Raw genomic sequence first — 17,052 nt, forward strand, 5'->3', positions numbered from 1 at the left:
GTCATGTGTCAGTTTCCGCTCTGTGCTGCTCTTGCAACGCTCTACTTTTCACTCCCACAGTTTCCTCAATCTGCACGAGTCAAATCTTGCACTGAACATGTGTTTCAACAAATGTTTTAGGGTCAGTGTGAAGACAGGATGTGAGTAAAGGGGCCCCCTCATTGCATGCATAAGCAGACCATAACAGGAGCATGCATGACTTGTGAATGCAAACCGACTGGTTTAACAGTTTCGTTATAGCAGGTTCCTGAGTGGATCAAACTCCTCTGTGGTTGCAGTTTCATAGCTGCACACACAAGCTGCTGATTAGATTTCTGCTCTTAATCACTTAATCTCATTTGTCCCATTGTTGGCTCCTTTACATCTGTTAGTATTTGTGTGTTTGTGTAGAGGGATGGCAGATTTTCTGACCATTGATCAGGTCTATCAATAGCCGTATTGTTTACAGAATGATAAACTGGCTTCTCATTAACTTTTAAATCAAGTGTTCTTTTGTCTCTCTTGCCAAACATTCCTCCACCTCTCCTCAAACACAAGTCAAGTCAGCAGGTGTTTGAAAGAAAAATACCGGAAGTTAATTAAGTTTAATTTGCCACGTTTAAAAAAAGAAGTGGTACTTGGTGAGATAAACAAAAATATTTATAAACATAAAACGTTATGTTTGTAAATATCCTGCAACATTAGCGATGCTTGCACATTAATACACCAATAATTAACATCACGTATACATCGTTCTAAAATGTGCCATTCTGCATAATTTACTTTTTGTACTTAAAGTATACTTTGATGCTATTACTTTTGTTCTTTAGGTAAGATTTTGAATGCAGGACTTTTACTTGAATACTTCCTCAACCCCTGGTCACTCACAACAGATGTTATTTTACAGTTTTGATTATTTTGATGCACTCTACATATTGCTCTTATGCTCTATAGGTTATAGTTGTATGTAGTTTCATCTTTAATGGGCCCAAACAAGTGGTGGAAGAAATAAAAGGAAAACGCTATAGCTTACTTAATTGCCAGAATTTTATACTGTGGTTTTGCTACTTTTACTTCGGTAAAGTATCTGCGTACTTCATCCATCACATCTTTCACCTGAAAACACTTAATTGTACAAATAGATGTGATTGTAAAGTATTGTAGTTTCAGTTTTATTTTGAAAAATGACCACAGGAAATGCTGTTTCTAGCTTGACAGTTAAAAGCTGAGCGGAGCGACTCAGTTGCGCATCAGCGGCAGGCTGCCGCTCCTCTCGACTGTCTCTCTACAAGCAGAGGGTATTTTATTTTAACTTTTTATCTCATATTTTGAATCCCCGGAGCTTTTCACTGTATCCAGCGCAGCCTCAGAACAACTTGCCATGAGCATCCCGCGGCTGGAGACCTAAACAGTCGGGTCTGGAAGAGGGGAAGATGCCTCATGGACCGCTCCATCACCGCCAGTGCGCCAGTTCAGGGCATCCCGAACGCCGAATAACAAAGAAATGCCGAGGTTTAGCGTCAGATGGATGGTTGCGGTGGTGCTGATTCTTCTGGTCGGCGGCGCTTTCTTTTTCTGCGAGTATCTGATCTACTTCCCGACCATCCTCAAGTGCGCCTGGCCGAAGATCAGCCATGCACGGGGCGGAGAGGGCATTGACGGCCGGCCGATGGACTCAACGGTCCGCGCTATGGTGCTGTCGGACACCCACCTCCTCGGAGCCGTCGGAGGACACTGGTTTGACAAGCTGAGGAGGTAATGTCTTTTTATTTATTTTCATGCATTATTTTTGTAAGCAATCCATCACTCTTCCTCTTTCCATCCGTCTGTGCTCCGAGCTCTGCAGGACTGTAAACAAAAACAACAAATAACGCTTATACTTGTTGTCTCCAAACGCACAGGGAATGGCAGATGGAGAGGGCTTTCCAGACCGCTCTGTGGCTGCTCAGGCCCGAAATAGTGTTTATTCTCGGGGATATCTTCGACGAAGGCAAGTGGAGCTCGCCGAAGGTAACGTAGAGTTCCCTTTTTCCCTTCTTGCTTTGTCTGCAAACCCCACAGTGCTTATGATGATGATGATGATGATGATGATGATGATTATGATGATGGTGGTGGTGGTGGAAGAACAGTACGTGGATGCAGAGCAGAGGCCGGTACTCTCCGGTCATCATCAGCAGCAGCATGTTGTACCATCCAGGCACCAGAGGCTGCAGGTTTGTTTTTGAAGAAAAACACCAACAGCAGCAACCTGCATCCTCTCAGCCCTCCGTGGTACATCCATCCTGCTTCAGGAAAAAATCCGTCCCCCCGGGGAAACCTCACACATCTATTACTGGATCGTCAAATGGGATCCGTCAGATAGAAGAAAGATGAGGTGTTGAGCAAGTGCTGCACGGAGGAAAGCCTCATTAAAACAGGAGATAGAGCTTGCAGACTGTAACATCTCCAATAATCTTATTATGTTCCCCTCGTCGGATTCCTCATTCATTTTCACACTTGGTTGGCATCTCCGCTGTAATTTGTGGGATTTCTTTTCAAAGCCTTACATTTTCAGAAAGAGAAATACCGAAAGAAGGTCTGGAGCTAGATATTTTTTCATTATGTATCAATTATTTTCCTTGACTAATTGGTACAGACAACAGTGAAAATCCTCACGTTTTAAAACTCGAAATCACAGACAGTTTACCCCCAAAAAAATCAAAAATACATATTTTTGATTTAGATTGTTTTGGTGTGAGTTGCCTAGTTCGGAGGTGTTGAGATGTCTGCCTTCTCTCCAATATAATGAGACTATGAGACACTCGGCTTAAGGGGGCTCAGAGCACCAAAAATATATATTTGAAAAACTCAACAGCAATGTCTCATTACAGAAGTCATAACCTGGATGCTCAACATAATTCACAGACCGTTTTGTGTACATAGGAACTATGGTTGCAAAAAAATAGTTCCCTTTAAGTAATTGGTTCAGGCTTCTTCTTGGATAATATAGATAATATATGGATAAAATAACCTCAAACCAGCCATTTTTTGCTATTTGTGCATCTGTCAATCTGCCCTAATTCAAAGTAGCACCAGGGAGTCATTTAGAGACACATCAGTGGGAAAAACATCACGTAAACCCACAGCACCGATGTAATTAAAGGTCTCCTGCGTACGACTTCAGCGCCTGCAGGTGCAAAATTGAATCTGGAGTCTGAATCAAAGCCACCCGGCATAGACAGCCACCCATGGGGGCTGCTGGGTGACCCACAGAGATCCCATTAACTCTCATGAGCTTCCCAGGGGAGTTTAGTCTTATTAAAGGCCCGAGCTGAAACCTGCTTCAACTGTGTGTTTGTGTTCTTCTCTCTGCAGCACTGGGAGGACGACGTGCGCCGCTTCAACAGAATGTTTAGACACTCCCCTGACACTGAACTGGTTGTACTGGTTGGCAATCATGACATCGGCTTCCATTATGAGTAAGAACAGGCTGATTGTCTTTATTGTTCAACCTTTAGTCTTTATGCTGCTCCATCAGGCTCAGGTTACCTGCTCTGATGAAGCTGTGAGTTCAGGGAAGAAGTCACGATGAAAGACGGACTTCGATTTCACTATTTGTCACTTGTTAGACCTCAGTATGATGATTTTTTTAATTGTACTATTCAGTTACAGACATATCTGGTAACAGACTTTGACTGGAAAAGTTTTTATATCTAAAGAAGACTATGGCTGCCAAAGGAATGTGAATAAAAGCCTCATACTGTTACAGTGCAGAGACAGAAAACGATAAGAACCAAAGGACTTTATCCATGTTGCATTACCTTTGCGGAAATATTTGATGATGAGCCAATTAGGAGGATTTTTTACTGATATACTGTACAAGGGTTGGACACCGTAAAAGCAGTCAGGGACATAGATATCTGCGAGGACACTGAGGTCATGTCTGATGTGTGGTTTTATGAGGTTTACGATATATTTTAATATTGTCAACAAATCAAAACACAAAAGGCTTCATTACAGTCAACATAGGCACTGTACTGACATAATCCACTGTACAAGATAATGCAACACTTGTATCACGGAGGTCTTGCTTTATGTTCATTTTGGAGCCCGCATGTTTGTATCGGATTGCATTATGTTGCAGAGATGTTGCGTTCATCATGTCCCCTTTTGGGGATTATGCAGACACACAGCGGCTCATATGTGCTTTGATTGGACGCGTGCAGCAGGAAGGGAAATGGCACAGCTCTTATGTAACCCCGTATGACAGGCAGACGAGGCAGACTGAGCAGCAGGTTGGTTATTTTATTGCCGTGTGGTGAGCGTGTTGTCTGTCTGCCTGCAGGATGGACTGGTTCAAGCTGCAGCGCTTCGAGAAGGTCTTCAACGCTTCCTCCACCAGGATCGTCACCAAAAAGGGAGTCAAGTGAGTGGCAGTATGGATGCAACACACATGATGACCCTGCAGGAATGTGACTCAGCAGACCGGAAGGTCACAGGTTTAACCCCCCCCCCCCCCACACCCCCACCGAGCCAGTCTCTGACAGGAAAAGTACTTTTAAATAAGACAACAGAGAGTTAAGTGTTCCAGAGATTTCATATTGTACAACAGTCCACCTTTAAACCCAAGGAGGTCAGTGCAGCGATGCTTCTCCTCCCCACAAGACTTAGTGTGAAGGCACTCCATCGAATGTCCTTAAAGCACCCAGAATAAGAACATAATGATATGATTTGTCTCCTCTCCTTCTTCATGCCAGATTTACTGAGTGTTTTCTATTTTGCTTGTCTCGTCAGTTTTCTGCTGGTGAACAGCGTGGCCCTTCACGGCGACGGGTGCCCCATCTGCCAGTCGGTGGAGAAGGAGTTGATCAAACTCTCCAGAGACCTCAACTGTTCTCTTCAGGTGGGGGAGAACATTTCTTGAAAGTTGGTTCGCTCACTTTCAGGCTGTCTGCACCTGAAATGCACTCTGCTGCTCGTGTAGCGTGAAAGACTCAAGTCAAGTGGGGAAGAAGGGGGGGGAAAAACCCACTTCTATCCAAAGCTCAGTGTACCTGGAGCCGGTGTTTTGTTGTTTTTAAACATTGTTCGAAGACATTCAACGTGGTGGCTGATTGCTTTTCTTGTGGAGGGGTACGAAATAAAAATGATGTTTGAGGACATATTGTAAAAGAAGACAGCCCCGTAACTCTTTGTCGTCTTTTCTGCAGAGTTCACAGTCGGGCGGCGGAGTGACGGACAGCTGTGAGGTCGCGCAGCTCTACCCTCCCACCCCCCCCATCATGTTACAGGTAACCTGCAGGTGCACTCTGCGTGTTTTCTCTCTTCCTGTCTGAAAACTTAAAGTAGAGGAGGAAGCTCTAGAATTAGTGCTGAATTGATTACTTGCTTGAAGGATAAGTCTGTCTTGATAATCACAAACTCAAATGTACATTTAAAGATTAATGTGTTCATCCTCGCTGCCCTTGAAGTGACTCTTTCACTATTTTGTGTGTCTTCCGAAGTTACTGACTTCTTAGTTGGGGTAGTTGGGATAGTCACAGAAAGAAAATAATTTCTCACTAAAAGAACACCTACTAAATAGAATCCACTCTGCTGAAGCCTCAATTTATCTCCGTGGATTTTGTCTCCCATCATTTACATGAGACGCATCTCTTCACAGCCAGTATGGACAGGATGAGAGAGCAGCGACCAGTAACTGTTTCAACACACGAGCATGTGAATATTATGTGAAGGCAGACTTAAACATTCCTACTGCTTTAAACAGATTAACACAGCTTCTTGGGTGCTTGTGTGTTGTTTTAGCATGTTTTTTGGACTAAACTATCCCAGGACCTTTGCTGCTCATAAACTCTTGTTAATCTTCTTCCATTTTTTTTTTTTTTTTAAAACATCATTTTAGATTAAAACTAATAAAAAGGTACTCATTTCCATGTTCTCCTCGTCCTCCAGCACTATCCTCTGTTCAGAGTGAGCGATGCCGGCTGCACAGGACTGGATGCTGCACCGCCTGAAGAGCGACACCTGCTGTTCAGAGAGAAGTACGACGTGCTGTCTAAGGAGGCCTCACAGAGGGTGAGTACACTGCAGTCTCATCACACAGACTCTATTGTGGGGTTTTATTTTCCTGGATCTCGGTTTCATCCAATTAAAACACAGCACAGCGGCCTGCTGTCAGAAACAGTCCTGTATAGAAACCGCAGATGAGGATGATGATGATGATGATGATGAAACTGGTGATGTAAGCGAGCAGCAACCGGCCTCTGAGGTACATGTGGGATTTCTGTCCTCAGCTGCTGCAGTGGTTTAAGCCCCGCCTCATCCTGAGTGGACACACCCACAGCGGATGTGAGGTTCTCCATGACAGCAAGTACCCAGAAGTCAGCGTGCCATCCTTCAGCTGGAGGAACAGAAACAACCCCAGCTTCATCCTGGTGAGTAGCATCAACATCTGGAGAGTCCTGCTCTGTTATTTAGAGACGATGCAGACGAATGATGGTGGATGATAGTGTGGGTGACATCAATCTTTGTGTGGAAAAATAACACTTGAATTTATTTAAGCAGCTATAATCAACATTTGTATAGTGACTAAGTAAAAGGAGGTCTACTCGGTGAATTATCACCTGAGTTTCAGCTCAACTTCTTGCACCGCTCTCATAACGTCGTTCAGTACTGTTACGCCTTAACATTGAACAGGAATGGCGAAGACATTGAAATAGTGACTCTGCTAGCAAATTGATTCTTGACAATTATTCATTTTTAGATTAATTGTTTGTCGGCTGCGTGTTTGTTATCTGCGTGTTTGTTATTGTGGCACAATATTTGGACTAAACACTCCCAGGATCTTTGCGCCACATCCCTCATGTCAGTCTTCTTTATTTTGACCTAACGGAACTGCAAAACATGATTTCAAAATAAAAGTAAGCCAGATATTTCCCAGATAGACTTGGGGACAGTTTTCTGAGCACTTTAAGAACTTCTTGTTCATATTGTAATATGAATATCTGCAATTATAATGTGATATCAAAGCTCCAGAACGGCTACAAATGGAACTTGTGGTGAGATTTATTTTTTGTGTTCTATGAACACAAAACACAAAATGTGTTATTATGCCAACATTTTGAATAGCACCATGTAATTGTGTTAAACACTGATTATCACCTCAAACACATTCATCCTCCTCGTCTCCTCCTCTCAGGCGTCGGTGTCACCCGGCAGCTACGCTCTGTCCAAGTGCTTCCTGCCGGAGGAGAGCACGGTGATCGGCATCTACTGCTCGGCCGGCGCCTGCATGCTGCTGCTGTTCCTGGCTCACTGTCTGTGGATGAAAGGCCTGCTGCAGTGTCTCAGCCTCTGCCTGCTGGGGAAGCACAAGTCTATGTGAACTACGACACCCAGAGCGCACCGGGACAGAGCCACGAGACTAGAGTACATTTGGACTCGGTAAATACTAGATGTGACGTTCTCTCCCTCTCTTCAGAACGGGACGAAAATCTGTTCGTGCAACCTCGATTCGTTTGTCCAAATGTTTTACGGCGCTGTGAAGGAGTGTATGTTTTAAATGTCTTAAAGGGACTATCACTTCGGATATTGATGATGTGATGATGGCCTGCGGTGACAAAACATATGTTGGACCAAATTGTTGTTACAAATCATCACTGGTGTTTGTTTTACCTTCCGTGGGAGTGCCAGACGGATGGAGCTCACGAAAAGGAAGCTTTTCAATCACAGAAAAGTAACCGTCACTGACTTTACAACAGTTTTCCTGTGACTGGCTGAGTTATTAGAAAACACACGCACACACACACACAGGCGTGACATTGAGTAAGACAATTCAAATGAGTACATATTTAAATACCAACTGTCTCTGGTCTGGTGTGAAGGTGGTAAAGTCAGACTTATGTCTCTTCACTCTGTTAACTGTGATCCGATGTAAACACACTGATCATCTCACACTCTGAACACTGTTTGTTTCTGTTGTCGATGTCTGATAATTCATCCAGGTTTCTCGCTGTTTTTATGATGCATATGTGAATATATTTATTGCTGACTTTCTGTGCCAAATGTTTGTGAGGGTCTTTGCCAAGTTGTTGAACCATTTCTGATGAACTGTAAATAAGAAATAAGAATCTAAAGCTCTGTTTCTAGAGAGTTGTGGTTTAGACTAGAGGTTGATAATCAATATTAGATGTACGACCAATCACCTGAAGCCATGTCACTCAATGGATGAATACAAAATATCACGGGATGTTCTTTACACGGTCGACTTTTCAAAACCAGGAATTGGCTTCAGAGATGGACACAACGTTATGATTGTAGAAATTAATGTGATTGAAACACAAAATCATGTCAAATAAAGAAAGTTGTAAAAGAAGCAAAACATATTGGGGACATCTTCCTGACACAGTTCACATTTGACTCTGCTTCTATTTCGTCTATTTACTTTTTGGACAATATGAAGCCGTTTACTGAGAGACGACATTTGTAGACTATCTGGGATTTTATGACGCGGCGACGCTCACTGTAACATATATGTGCGTTTTTAAGGTAACATTTTGTAATGTTGCAAGCAATGTTTGATTTTAAATGATTTTTGGTACCTTGATTTGTCCGGTGTTTAAATAACAGGATTCTTCTACATCCACAAATTGGGAAAATGCAGTTTCTGGTTGAGCAACTGTCCAAAAGAAAAAAAGAATATTTACATCTACTAAATTTAAAGTGACATAAAAACAGAATCCTGACATTTGAGAAGCTCGATTTAAAAAAAATTGTCACCAAATAATTTTCTGTCAATCAACTAACTGATTTATCAAATAATAGTCTCAGAAAACAACCGTCTAGTTCTCAATTCATTTTTGGAAAATTGATGACACATATAGACATTTTTGTGATGCATCCATATTGTCCACTCCTGATCTTTGTTGCTGCTGTGACAGATTTAATCTTGACAATCAGTCGGAGTGAAGGAACATTTTCTACATTCAGTTTCGCTGAAGTGACGTTCCCTGTATCAGGAGGGAAGTAATAAAACGTACAACCTTAACTTTTTCAAAGTATAATCCCTGGTTTAAAAAAAACAAATCAGACCACAATCTGCACCAAAGACCCTGAACACCGGAGGTACCACACAGGTGATCTACTGCGCTTGATTAGACATCTCCCTGACTCTCCTGTTGGCTTTACTGCACCTGAAACTACATTTTTATCATATAATGTACAAGAAGCACTGCGACTAATCCCCAGCGCACAGCAGCTCCGACCACCTTTAACTTGTGCCGACGTCTAATCGGAGAGAAACTCAAAACACCTGCGAGGAGCCTTTAGATCAGAATAACCAAACTGTATACATCGTGATATATCAGGACATGTCAAGAGGCCTTTTTCCCCACAGGCGAATATAATAAAATGAAAGATAGTTTGAATCCATTTAGCTGCTTCAGTTTCAGGGTCCTGGTATTGTGCATGCTGGCTCACTGTCACTGCTTTCAGGGGATAAAATGGAGCCAGCTTTAATGTTATTTGTAAAAACCTGTGCTTTCCCTACTCTGACAAGTCTAAATGTCAAAAAGTGAAAAAAGGCCTATGTTTATACCAAAACAATTCTGCTAAAACCACAGTAAAGATACTGCGTGTACCCAGCCCTCCTCACCCACATACTACTTCTACTGCGCGTATGACCCCCTCCACTCCACTGACGCATCCACCAAAACAAAAGAACTCAGTGGAAACAAATCTGGACACCAAGATGGAAATAAAGCAAAGTCCTCTAATGTGCCTCTTTATTTAAAGAAAATAAAAATGTCATTTAATCATCCTCCCAGGCCAAACAAGGTTTTTGCACCTCCAGTCAGTTCACTCTCTTTTGGGGATAGACGTGTACTGTAGCAGAAGAAAAGGCTGATGCTGTTTGTACAAGGAGAAGAGCTTGTCTTGTTGGGTGCTGCTCACACATTCATAGTGCCTGTGCCATTGGGTATGGCTCCAAAGGACCAAAGAATTACTAATATTGCACGCTCTCATTTATTCATCTCCATTCTAAACATGCTTTCCTATGTGTGTATGTATACATATTTACCGTATACATACATAGGTATGTACACCTAGGCACACACATAATTAAACATGTATAATTGTACATATATATTTATATAGACCTATAAATTTACATGTACATACATTTATAAAATTTTACACACAACGCACACTCGCCCCTCACATACACACATACACACAATGCGTCTGTGAGTCTATGTTTGTTTTATGTACACATGCGCACAGGCACGCACATCAGTACAGATCTCAGACACACTTCATATCGAAAAAACGTTGGTTCCTATTAAAACAACACCAGGTTGCAATTTGGACACTTTCAATGGATTTCCAATGTTTGTTTAAAGCTGTGAAATTCAAAAGAAAGAAAAAGGAGGAAAAAGAAAACCGAAAAAGAAAAAAGAAAAACAAAAGGCATGGCGCTGCAACATCTGGTCTTCACTGCAGGTAAGTGGTTAATTTGCATAATGTATACAGGTTTTTAGGATTTTTTCCCTATTTTTTATTTTTTACTAAACAGCATTTCCTTTTTTTTTTTATAAACCAGAAAAAACTAAACTCTACAGAGAAAGTCCCCTACCCGCAGTCTTCCGCTGCTGATAGAGATTGACATCAAGCTGTACAGCGCAGTCGAAAACATACTTACATCTGAGCTCATTTACAGGTACAGCCATAATCAAGGCACAAAGATCTACAAGTAGATTTGTTTTTCTTTCAATTAAGTTGTACAAAATAATATTACATTTTACAGTCTGTACAGGATAATTCAACCTTGCACAGTGTACAAGTTAACAAAAAAAAAAAAAAATAAAATAAGAGAACAATACGTTTTTCTCTCCCGTCCCTCTACCACCCTCCCCTCCCATCGGTATTTCTATGCTAAAAGGATGGTTTGTGTGGAAAAAGGAGGCCGGTCCGAGTCCGTGGAGGCAGCAGGGCTAAGGTGCAGAGAGCTCAGTCCCTTTTCCTTCATTTAAATCCTTCTTCGTGTCGTTCCTGCCCCACTCCCACTTTAATCTTTCGCTCCGCATGTCTCTCGGCCGCTCGGTGCACCCTGCAGCTCGGCAAGCTAACATCGTGACAGGGTAATAAATATTGTGATGCTACATTGTGTGTATGCTTCCTCTGGAAAAAAAAAAAAAAAAAAAAAAAGAAGTTATTAAGGAACCTGATGCAAAGTGCATTTATCTCTTCATCCATTCGGTTCCCCTCCGTCCTCTCCCGTTGCTCTCCGGTGTCGTCCAGTCGTCTCCCACACGGAGAGAAGAAGCGGCTCAGAGGGGGTGACGGGGCAAAAAAAATTTAAAAAGGGGGGCAAAGGTGATGGTGGCGATGCCAGCTTTAACCGGCAGGTGACACACAAACATAACAAAACACACACACACTCACACACACACACACTCGCTCACATGGCATTCCTCCTGCTCTTCATCTCACACACACACTGCCTCTACACTGAGGTCCTGTAGGTGTGTTTTTATGTATCCACACCCACCAGTCCAGGTCCAATGACAAAGCCAAAAAAACAACAACAGAAGGACACAAAGGGGCAAAAAAAAAAAGAAAAGGAGGTAGCCCAAGGCTTAGTGGAATGACAAAAAATCAAGGCATTCAAAAGGAAGGATTAAAAGAAAAAGAAGAAAACAAGAAGCGGCACGCAACAACTTTGTTCCCCAACCTTCCTCTCACAATCGGTGAAATGGGGATGAATCGGTCTCAGAGAGAGAGAGAGAGAGAGAGAGAGAGAGAGAGAGAGAGAGAGAGAAAAAAAAGAGAAGTACAAAATGCTAAGAAGTTAAGAAGAGGAAGAGGATTTGACACACTTCAGTAGTACTTCATAGTCCTCGACAGGAGGGGTGGTCAGGGGGTTGTTGAGGGTTTCTCTGGGGGGAGGAGGGGGGAGGAGTAAGGATGAAGGAGGAGGAGGAAGAGAAGGAAGGGTTCGTCAAGGATGCAGAATGATGGAGAAAAACACAGAAGGCTGACGGAGGCGGTCTCCCATCACAAGAGTTCGTACTGCCGCAGGTGCATTCTCTGGATGATGTCCCGGCAGTCGTTGAACACCCGCCGGATGTTCTCTGTGTCCACGGCGCAGGTGAAGTGGGGGTAGCAGTAATGTCTGCCGTCGCCACTCGCAGTGCTGATCCGCTGAGGAGAAGAGACAGAAGACTTTAAGAGGGAGGAAATAGAATTTGAAACCCCTTTCTACCTTTAACTGGTCTCTGAATTCCTTTAATCCTCAGGTGTGCTGCTCTGTATGAAATAAAACCACTTCCTGTCTCTGTAACTTCAACTTCTCAATGAGTTTTTTTTACCAACAATGCCAACCAAACCGTATCATTTAAGAAGATTGTTTTCAGGATATCCACTTGGTCTTTATAAAGCTGAGCTGGTGTTATTCTGCTGCAGCGGACTAGATACAGTGCACACAGGATGACTGTTGTGAGGCCGCATTAATCTGAGTTTGTTGCAGTACAAATAATTCTTCAGTATCCAAACACAGGTACACAGTTGCAGCTAGCCAACCCTTCTACTGTCCCTACTAGTAAGTGAGATAACTGACCTCCAGGGCCAAAAAAGGCAGCCCTATATTAGACTAAATTAAGCCAATGTTGGTTATTCAGCTAAATCACAAGGGCCATTATTTTTAAATTATGAAAGAAAAACAACAAGACACCGGACAACTCATGAAAGGAAAGAAGGGGGACTTGTGATTAAATGTCTTGAAAGAGTTTGTTCTTGACCTTACAACATAGGGGGGGGGGGGGGTTGCGATGACTGGGACACTTAAAGCGAGGACATGAGGGCAATAGACAAGAGAATGACAAACAAGGAGGTAGTTGTCGATGCCTTTTGTCATATATACGGATCATATATAGTTATTAATTGGATGTGAAGTTGATTTGAGAACGGTTTACTTCACATACAGTAGGTGAAATACACCCAGCTCGATGAACGGTGTGGAGAAGGCTGTCCACTGTGGTTGGGTCCTTGTGTACAAACAGGAAGTGAAACATCATAAACCACAATGTTACATCGCCCCAGAGTGGTGGGAGGACACCATTGTTCAACTCCAGGGCTCCCTGGCATGCACTGACTGGAGCATTTTCAATGGAGATCTGAATGATATGGTTTCTGTCATTACAGATTATATAAACGTCTACATAAACAGCACCATTCAAGTTAAGAGGATAAAAAACAACAACCTTGGATTACTCCCCAAATAAAACAGAGCCAGAGGGAGAAGGTTCAAAGCCTTTAGGCTCAAAGACTGGGCTCGCCTCAAAAATGGCAGATCGGCGAATAAAAATGTGGTGTTCAGGGAAAAACTGAAATCCAGAGACGAATTTGAATTCGGCAATATGAACACCAAGCAGGCATTTCAGAGCTTGAACCACTAAATGGGTGTGAACACAAACCCAACCTGTGTGCTGTAAGCGACCCAGAATCCTGTGCAAAAGAATTTCAGTACATTCTACGCCGGCTTTGACAGCCTGGATAAGAGGAGCACAGATGATGCTGCACCTCCTCCTCCTGTTAGGATCCTTCCCACAGACAACCGCTCTGCTCTGGACTATCACAGCACAGTTGAACACTTCACCCAGTGGTGCGAGGGTCACCATCTTCACTTTAATGTCAGCAAAGCAAAGCATCTCATCATCATCATCATCATCATCTGAAGACATCAAAAAAGGAGCCATCAAAGACTATCAGCCAAACTTAAAAAGACTCTATGTTGCCCCCCCATCCCCTCCTGTATCAGAGCAACATTCAGCCCATTCTACTCTACTGTTCCACCTCCATCTTTAACATGTTGTCACTTATTAAACGGGCCAAACTCGCGTGCACAACCAACAACACTGCCAGGATCATTGGGCTCCCCACAGTATACCTCACAGAGCTATACAATGAGGCCGTTGCTCGCATTGCAACCTCAGTAAAAAAAAAAAAAAAAAAAAGGACACCACACACCCACTCAATCACCACCTCACCCTCCTGCCCTCCAGGCGCAAGTACAGAGCACTCAGGTGCAGAAGGACTCGCTTTTGGAAAAAGCCTGTCCCCAAACAAAATGTTTTACCCGTCACGTGCAATGTTTATCAACGACGGTGTTTCAGAAACATGGACGGCGCTATTTGTGTGTCGAGGGTGCAGCGTGTAGGCGCGGAGGAGATCGATAGGCAAACAAGACACAACATGGTTCCTTAGTTCGGGTACTTAGCCTGCTGTCTTACAGAGACAGAGAGTTTCTATTTGTCAAACAGCTGATTTTGACAGCGAATCATTCATAAATTCAAAACATATCTAGCACTCTGCTAGTGCTGCTACGTAAATGCTCTGATTACTGAATGTATTTTGAAACAATAGCGTTATGTTGTTGTTATTGCCTGGTAATTGTTAACACCGAATCACAATGCTCTATCTACTTAATACTCGTAAATCAGTAATAGAGGCCTACATGTGTTTGAATCCCCCTCTGTGTGCCTTAAGTTTATGGCTGATGCTTGTTACGGCTGGACATCCGTCGACTTCATCCCACTTTAAAACAGTCTAAACTTACAGACGTATACTTACAAGAAACTCGTCTCGGATGAAGAACTTAGCTCTCGTCACTCTTGGGTCTTCACCAGGTTCAGGAGTTGCTAAAAGAACCACAGATTGAGAGTTTAACATTAACCGACGTAAAGAGGAACTCCATTAGCACGTTGGGTGTCTCAGCGGGCCACAAACCTTCATTTGGTATGGTGTAGCGAGCATATTCGGGGAAGTAGTCTTCAATTTTGGATTTTCCAGCTAATACTTTCTCAGCCAGCATGTCCTGCTTGTTCAGGAATAATATGACCGATATAGTGCGTAACCATCTGAAAAACAAGAGAAGAGACATTAAAGAAACGCTGTTGTGTATAAAGAGGGGGGAACGATAGGAATGTCAGCTATTACACAGAATATTTAGGTGTTTCTGATTTTTGGAAGTAAAACTTAAAATTAGACCACCGTTATCTAATTTGCTCAAAGAAAGTCAAGAGATAGAACTACGGGTCACTTGAACATCAGTTCAGTTTCTATGACACACGGCAGTGTTGATAATGAAAACATGAAAATATGTTGATTCAGGGAGGTGTTTTTATGTTGTCATTAGCAATTGTGAGAGTAAAGAGCCGACAGGAAATAAGGAGCAATCATTAATGATTAAACTGGGCAATAAATGCGTTACATGCGTTACGCCACTGTCGGCTGTAATGACCAAAATAAACATTCTGCTCACCCTCACCCATCACTGCCTGACATTATAAATACAAATTCATTGTATTTGGGGTCATATTTTCTCACCGCATGCTTCAGAGCAGCTACTGGGGTAGCTTGTCTCTCTCTTCACTCTTCTCCTCTTAAAACCTGATAGATTTCGTGTCACTGCATGCGAGGGAACGTGAGCTCGTCTCCACCTGAAGATGCATCGTGACTGACGCGTGGACATTTAAATGTAACTAGTCTTTGACATTATGTTTGAATTACTATGTTTTTTTTGTGAATTCTTGAGAACATTTAGATTTCAAAATAACTAGCTTTGTAAATCACCCCCTAAAAATATATTTTATTATATAATTTAAGCAAGAAAGGGATAACACAGCAGGGAAAGGACCCAACGCGAGAATTCACCACTGGGCTCAAACTTCATTCATGTTTCTGACTCACCTGTTGTTCCAAATACTGCGGAAGAGGTCCAGGGCTTCCCGTAGCCTGTTGGTGTTATTGTCTTCCCTTATTACCATGTTGTAGCTGCTGCTGGCCACCACGAAGATGATAGCAGTGACGTCTAGAAGGAGAGGAGAGGGACTACTATCAGGACAGCTTTGTGACGTCACATGTGAGGAGGGATAACCCAAACAATAAGAGCTGGCAGAAAATATTTCTGTGACAGGAGGTGAATGTGTTGTACAGCGAGGCTATTTGAAGACGATCAAGAACAGAAAAGGCTGAAAGTCTCACCGTTAAAGCACTGGATCCATTTTCTCCTTTCATCTCTCTGGCCTCCAACATCAAACATGCTATGGAGGAGACAAAATACTGGGTCAGACTCACAACAACACGTTCACTGTTGCCCTCTTTAATCACAGAGTTTCTAGTGGGACGTCAGGTACATGTTGTACTGCAGTTGGCCGGCCTGAGAACGTTTACGAGCCAGTTTTATTTTTAATAATTATTCGTTTGTTGGATGATCACAAAACATTTGTTTTTCGGCCTCGAGCTGAATCTGATCCTGATCTTAGGTCTGCTTTGCAAAATGAGATCGTAGATCCTAATGGGACGAGTCTGGGTACATGAATAAACAATTGATTAATAAATAATATGAAGAACAGCATTATTTGCACATACTCGGTATCCTGTGCGACCCTGGCTGGATATTTGGAAGTCATCAAAGCTCAATAATGAAAAAGGGGGAAGTCATGTCCCAGGGCTTTTATATCAATCATTCAGCATGATATAATTTCATACAAAGGCCCATTTCAGATGGTAGAATACGTCTGTTGTGTCTGCAACTTTAGAAATGGGTCATCAACACTTATGAAACATTTACTTTTACTGGTTGCTCTACTGCAAATAATGTTCAAAACTTTCAACTGGCTCAGTCGACCACAGAGATTTCATTTTACATTTTAGGTAATGACATCAAGCTCCGCTTCCAGCCGCCGAGCAGGTCGGGGTTCAGCGCTTTGTTCATTATCGTTACGCGGTATGAACTTATGACATTTCAGATTTAACACAAGACCGAGGCGACACCCAAGATGGCAATGGTAAAACAGTGGTGCAAAAAGCAATCAAATGGTTTAAAAAGTGCATCATCTCATCAATGATTTGACAACAAATTATTTGCACAAACTGGAAACCGCCTGGAGAGCCTCCTTTTCAGGAATATGACAGAATTTTTAAATACACATCTTTAAAGGTCGCTTTATAAAAAAATAAAAATTTTTTAAAAAAATTAAAAAATTAAAAAATAAATTTAAAAAAAAAAAACTTAACAGCTTCCTTCCCATCTAT

At 42.4% G+C, this 17,052-nt stretch overlaps 2 protein-coding genes across 3 annotated transcripts in view; one reads left to right on the forward strand and one right to left on the reverse strand.

Annotated features, from left to right (window-relative positions):
* Positions 1-1,184: 1,184 nt before the first annotated feature.
* Positions 1,185-8,490, forward strand: mppe1 (metallophosphoesterase 1). Its single transcript, XM_031864947.1, has 9 exons — positions 1,185-1,734; positions 1,881-1,989; positions 3,334-3,437; positions 4,304-4,384; positions 4,753-4,861; positions 5,169-5,249; positions 5,911-6,033; positions 6,252-6,392; positions 7,157-8,490. Exons 1-9 carry the CDS (start codon positions 1,484-1,486, stop codon positions 7,340-7,342), a joined length of 1,185 nt encoding a protein of 394 aa, XP_031720807.1. The 5' UTR covers positions 1,185-1,483; the 3' UTR covers positions 7,343-8,490.
* A 1,233-nt stretch (positions 8,491-9,723) lies between these two features.
* The window catches only part of LOC116393046 (guanine nucleotide-binding protein G(olf) subunit alpha), a 43,366-nt gene continuing 36,037 nt past the window's right edge, over positions 9,724-17,052 (reverse strand). For both annotated transcript variants that reach the window (XM_031864945.1, XM_031864946.1), the window contains exons 8-12: positions 16,000-16,058; positions 15,706-15,826; positions 14,743-14,873; positions 14,587-14,654; positions 9,724-12,159 (exon numbers count right to left, since the gene is read on the reverse strand). In XM_031864945.1, coding sequence (XP_031720805.1) covers positions 12,013-12,159; positions 14,587-14,654; positions 14,743-14,873; positions 15,706-15,826; positions 16,000-16,058 — 526 coding nt within the window. In that variant the 3' untranslated portion in view covers positions 9,724-12,012. The remainder of the gene's footprint in view (positions 12,160-14,586; positions 14,655-14,742; positions 14,874-15,705; positions 15,827-15,999; positions 16,059-17,052) is intronic.

Source organism: Anarrhichthys ocellatus, unplaced genomic scaffold (genome assembly GCF_004355925.1).
Source record: "Anarrhichthys ocellatus isolate YVR2014 unplaced genomic scaffold, GSC_Weel_1.0 scaffold32, whole genome shotgun sequence".
Classification (NCBI taxonomy): Eukaryota; Metazoa; Chordata; class Actinopteri; order Perciformes; family Anarhichadidae; genus Anarrhichthys; species Anarrhichthys ocellatus.